Here is a 5,839-nt window from a genome sequence, read left to right as displayed (position 1 = left end):
TATAACCTGCATGTTCATACTCTACTCTACACCAAATAACCTGAAAAACGCCATGCAAAAAAATAATTTCAGAGACCATCCACAGTACTGTACTATGTTAATAACATTTATAAAGGTACCAACAAATTTTTCTTTACAATATAATTTGCATGGAAAATTTCGGTATCTGGTATCCGTTAAAATTTCATGGCACAAGAAGCACAAGAAATAGCATAAATTTGTGTGTAAAATTATGTTCATATGAAGTGTTATACACTTGAGAATTGAGCATCAAAGCTTCAGAAGCTTTCAAGTAATACAATAAAACTCAAATAATGTCAACTTTGGAAGAGGCTCTGGCCATATGAACAAATGCCGTTTGCGAAGAATGTCAATTATAATCCAAGGGAAGCCTTTTAGACAGACCTCAAAATGAGAAGTACATAAACAAGAGCACGGCATTTACGAATAAATATCAAGCATACAAATTAACCTAATTATAAAGATCATCATCGTCAGCTCCACCAGCAGAGGCAAATGGGTCAGATGCAGTAGCAGTACCGCCACCACCACCAGAGTTGGAATCTGCAAACCTGAACTCACTTCCAAACCCTCTTGACTGCTGTAACGTTTGAGCAAATGCCTGGTACTTGCGAATGTCAGCATCGCTAACACTCCTTCGAGCATATTTCATTGATTCCTCAAAATGAGCTGCCTTGATTTCTGCTACGTCGTCTTCAACATCATCCTCTTCCATTGCTTCAGGATTATCTCTTCTCCTCCTTTCTCTCTCAATGTCCTGTAAAGAGAGATTGATAATTTAAAAAATTCATTCATTCATTTTTACAGTATTTTCAACAATATTAGTAAATTATAAATAAAATATAAAGAAAAAGTGCACCTTCTCAATGTTCTCTCTAATGGCATACTTGCAGGCACGTTGGCAAATCTCAGTGATATCAGCACCACTAAAGCCCTGAGTATACTTTGCAAGAGCTCTAAGATCAACATCTTTTGAGACCGGAGATTTTCTTAAACAAGCTTTAAATATTTGATGACGGGAATCCTCATCTGGGAGGGGGATATAAATCAACTGGTCAAGACGACCTGGACGCAGAAGAGCTGGATCTATAATATCTGGTCGATTAGTGGCCCCAATGATAAACACAGTTTTCTTAGCTGACATCCCATCCATTTCTGTAAGCAGTTGGTTCAAAACCCTGTCAGCAGCACCACCAGCATCTCCAACACTACTACCCCTCTGAAAGACAAAGCAAGGCAAATATGTGAAGGCAGGTATCCATAAAAGACAATAATAATTGCCTGCACATATTATGTCAAAACCAATAACTTTTCCCAAAGCCCTAGCTTAGTAATCTCAAGCAGTACAAACCTGTGTTGCAATAGAGTCAAGTTCATCAAAAAATAGAACACATGGTGCAGAACCACGAGCTTTGTCGAAAATTTCCCTCACGTTAGCCTCACTTTCTCCAAACCACATTGTGAGTAGTTCAGGACCTTTGACACTTATGAAGTTTGCTTGACACTCATTGGCAATAGCTTTTGCCAAAAGCGTTTTACCACAACCAGGAGGACCATAAAAGAGAACTCCCTTTGAAGGAGACATTCCAAACTTCTCGAACTTTTCAGGATGTTCCACTGGATATTGAACAGTCTGCAAAATAGAACATTATTAAGATCTAGTAGCAGAAGAAAGGAAGCAAGTGCATCAATGTAATTCAATTCAAGAACTTCTATTACCTCTTGGAGTTCCCGCTTAACATTTTCAAGACCACCGATATCTTCCCAGCTGACATTGGGCACTTCAACAACCTGATTCCAGAAAAAACGTTGAAATTAGAGAATCATCAAACATAGGAAGATGTAATTAAAAAAAACTGGCAAAAGGAGTAAGAACAAGAAAACAGTAGATTTAACAGTAAACGTTCATAAAATAAACTTCTAAGAACTGCTGATATAATCTTACTGTTTCACGGAGAGCAGAAGGATTGCTTGATCCAAGAGCAGTCTGGAAATGCTCATTAGACACTGCCATAGAATTCAATATTTCAGCATCAATGGACTCATCTTCCAAGTCAATCACGTCCATTTTCTCTCTGATGCATTGAAGTGCAGCTTCAGTACACAAAGCAGCCAGATCAGCACCAACATAACCATGAGTGTCCTTGGCTATCCTTTCTAAATCAACCTGCAAATGACAAAATGGACTATTTATCTCTCACAGAATTCAGAACATTTAAACTAAACCAAAACATAAGAAAGGAATTTTAATATTACATCTTCAGCAAGTTTCATATTCTTTGTATGAATTCGAAGAACCTCAAGACGCCCAACTTCATCAGGAACACCAATATCTATCTCCCGGTCAAACCTTCCAAACCTCCTAAGGGCAGGGTCAATACTGTTAGGACGATTTGTGGCTCCAATAACAATTACATGTGCACGTGATTTAAGACCATCCATGAGGGTCAAGAGTTGGGAAACAATTCTCCTCTCAACTTCACCATGAGTCTTCTCCCTCTTTGGAGCTATTGAATCTATCTCATCAATGAATATGATGGATGGCGCATTCTTCTCTGCTTCCTCAAATGCCTTCCTCAGATTGCTTTCACTCTCACCAGCCAACTTTGACATGATCTCAGGTCCATTGATACAGAAAAAGAAAGCACCAGTTTCATTTGCAACTGCTCGAGCAATTAAAGTCTTACCAGACCCAGGGGGTCCATACAGCAGAATACCTTTTGGTGGCTTAACACCAATAGACTTGAATAACTGTGGGTGCCTTAGTGGCAGTTCCACCAGTTCCCGAATTTGTGCCATCTGCTTTCTTACACCACCAACATCATCATAACCAACTTCATCTAATCGATTCTCATCTTCCCTTTTAACAGGCTCTCCTTCACAAAAGATCTCTGTATCTGGGGCAACAACACAATATTCAGAAGGGTCTGTTTCAATAACTTTAAATTCAACACTTCTCATCCCCCCTCTCACAAGAAAGAGGTCACCCTTCCTCACTGGACGATATGCCTCCAAGAAATAAGCTACAATAGCAAAACATGAGTTAGTATTAAAAATAAATTAGAATGCCACAAGTTTAAATGTCAGCAAGACAGGTAGATGCCAATGAAAATAACAGTAAAAATTCAACAATGCAATGATGCCAAAGTTTAGTGTGACAATAAAAACTTGCCATAGATATTTCCATAAAGAATAATTTCTTTGTCTACATGCTAAGAATGGAGACTCTGCAACTACTCAAGAGGTATAATCAACTATCATGTATATATAAATACATTCATGATCAAGTCATTATATTGAAACTCCCATAAGACAAGAAAGCCACTATATGAGGATTGTTGATTGGCATAATGGAAATTCATTCTATGAGACCAATTAATTTATAAGAGGATTGTTGATTTTCAGATGGTGATTATGTTTGAGTAATAAAAATAGTAACTGTTTCCCAAAATATAGAGTATTCTTCAGAAATGCAATTTAATTATTACTGTTGAAAACAAGCATTGCATTAAATTCACAACAGAATTTATCCCCAAAAGAGATCAAATGTTAAAACTAAATAACAAAAGATGGAGTACTAATTATTTTTCAAGCCTTTCATAATCAAAGAAGAAAGCTGCAGCTGACTAAGGACACGAATGAATAAATACAGTAAATATACAATCAATAAGCAAAAGAGATGACCTTTACAGGGTCTAACAAAACAATGATGTAGTAACTTACGTTTTAAGTATGCATCAAAGAGGTTTCCAGTTACTCCTTCAATAGTGTCATCCACAGGAAGAATATGGACCCTTTTTCCATATTTCACATCAGGACATTGATGCACCGAAACAACATCTCCAAGCCTAACCCTAAGGTTGTTCCTCACAACCTTGTTCATTCTTATTTTCGGCTCCTCACATGTCTCATCAGCAAGTGCAATACAGACTGTATCTTTCCTTTTCTTTCCCTAAAGGATCAAATGCAGAAAAGAAACATTATAATTATACAGGCTACAAGTTATCCAGAAGGAAAAAATTAAACAGCTCAAACTTCCACTAATAGATAGATAGACAGAAAACACAATAGGACAAAACTCAAAACATAACGGTGTCTTTATTCAAGTCAAGTTTCACCAAAGCAAACATAAATTACCGATTAGCTTACAAATTAGTTACAACTTAACTCAACACATTTAACAGAGAGTGTTAACAATCTCTTTCAAGGAACAATAATCCTCTCTCGGCCCCACGCCCTTCAATTTACAAAACAAACTCACACCATCACTCATACATAGCATGCAAACAAACATCCAAACCAGTTGCTTTCTTCTTGAACTCAAACCCTAGTAAAATCATAACATCGGCAGAAGTAAAGGAAACCTCAACATTATAACAAATACCTGTAAACAATTCAAACAACTTGCAACCCTTAGAAACAATAATTTCCGGTCATTGATCACTAATCACAACCTAAAAAACCTAACTCTCTTACAAGTAGAAACAGTGATAGTGATAGTAAAAGAGTAAATCACAATAGAAAATGAGCATTACCTTAATTAAGATAGTATCACCGCGGAAGAGTTGGAGCTTCTCCATGGTATCGGGATGAAGAGCGACGACGGAGTTGTCATCGTTGACAGCCTCATCGACAACGAGGCGATTAGGAGCCTTCTTGCGCTCCAGAATCGCGGTGCTGAAGTCCCTCTTGGTGCCCTTACTGAAAAGGAATCGAAAACAGAAACACATAAAAAAGAGATTCAGCGAAATCGAAAGCAAAGAGGGAAGTTAACGAGGAGAGAGGAAGGTACGAGTCGGAGGATTCGGGTTGATTGGCCATGAGGGAAGAGAGAAGTGGTGTGCAGTGTGCAGAAGAGAAGAGAAGAGAGATGAATCCGCAGAGACGTGTAGATCTGAGGTGAGTTTCCTTTCTTCCTATGGTTGGTGTGCTGTGCGATATTTATACGGGGGTTGCTCCGTTTCTTGTAAACAAAGAAATACCTTTTTTTACTTTTTTTTATATATATCTTTTTGTTTACTTATGATTAAGTTATCGAATCAAATTTATATTTGGTTCATGGAGGGGTGTATTTTTCCAAAATTTAATTTATGGATCTTTGATAAGATGAAGATCCTCTATTTATATTGATTTATAAAATATTGTCAATCTTTTTTATTTTGTTTTGGGATGCTAAATGGTAATTTAATTCTCTATAAATATTTATATATAAAATAAAATAAATTTAATTTTCTTTTCCTATATTTGCATAAAGATATATAAGATGAAGAAAATTTTAGGTTAATTTAGATTGAAAAATAAAAATCTAATAACTTTATAATAGATATGGATTATGTTGAAAGTTTAACATAATCCAATTTAACCATTCAATTGTCATGTACTATTATTTTTAATATTCTTATAAATACTTAAAATTTATTAATGAAAAAAATATTTAAAGTTTGGATTAAAGGATTGGTCAAACTTTTCCTTCATTTTTAATATTATAACATTTCATAGTTCACACACAATTCTATAGTTTTATATTTTTTTCTTATCAATTTATTTGGGTTGGAGCTTAACTATAGATATGCTTCAATTACGTATACAACATAAGAATAAATATAATTTTATTTTTTTTTAACTTTAGATTTTTTTATTTTTTAAATGATAAGTTCAAAAATTCAATTCAAAATAATTAAATTATAGACAGATCACTTTGATTTGTAAAAAATATTAGAGGAACCTAATTGAAATTGATTTGATTAAATTTAATTGAGTTAATTAAAAAAATATATAACACAAATTTAATTCAAATTGATCCATGACTAGGGATGAC

General features: G+C 35.2%; 1 protein-coding gene across 1 annotated transcript; it reads right to left on the bottom strand.

Moving 5' to 3' along the window:
* Positions 1 to 208: 208 nt before the first annotated feature.
* On the bottom strand, positions 209 to 4,973 carry LOC109796588 (cell division cycle protein 48 homolog). Its single transcript, XM_020356266.3, has 9 exons — positions 4,814 to 4,973; positions 4,557 to 4,722; positions 3,745 to 3,973; positions 2,278 to 3,044; positions 1,967 to 2,188; positions 1,741 to 1,812; positions 1,373 to 1,654; positions 881 to 1,240; positions 209 to 778 (listed from the first exon to the last, which is right to left on the bottom strand). The coding sequence occupies exons 1-9, from the start codon at positions 4,840 to 4,842 to the stop codon at positions 473 to 475; spliced, it is 2,433 nt and encodes an 810-aa protein (XP_020211855.1). The 5' UTR covers positions 4,843 to 4,973; the 3' UTR covers positions 209 to 472.
* Between the last annotated feature and the right edge of the window lie 866 nt (positions 4,974 to 5,839).

This window comes from Cajanus cajan, chromosome 6 (assembly GCF_000230855.2).
Source record: "Cajanus cajan strain Asha chromosome 6, NIPB_CcT2T_4, whole genome shotgun sequence".
In the NCBI taxonomy this organism is placed as follows: Eukaryota; Viridiplantae; Streptophyta; class Magnoliopsida; order Fabales; family Fabaceae; genus Cajanus; species Cajanus cajan.
This window is presented reverse-complemented; position numbering and strand designations above follow the sequence as displayed.

Bases quoted from the DNA above. Each gene is read 5' to 3' on its own strand.
- LOC109796588 (XM_020356266.3), bottom strand. From the start codon at position 4,842: ATGGCCAATCAACCCGAATCCTCCGACTC. The intron at 3,974-4,556 runs GTAATGCTCATT...TTGATCCTTTAG, and splicing joins GTGATACTATCTTAATTAAG to GGAAAGAAAAGGAAAGATAC. The intron at 1,655-1,740 runs GTAATAGAAGTT...TCTATTTTGCAG, and splicing joins TTAAGCGGGAACTCCAAGAG to ACTGTTCAATATCCAGTGGA.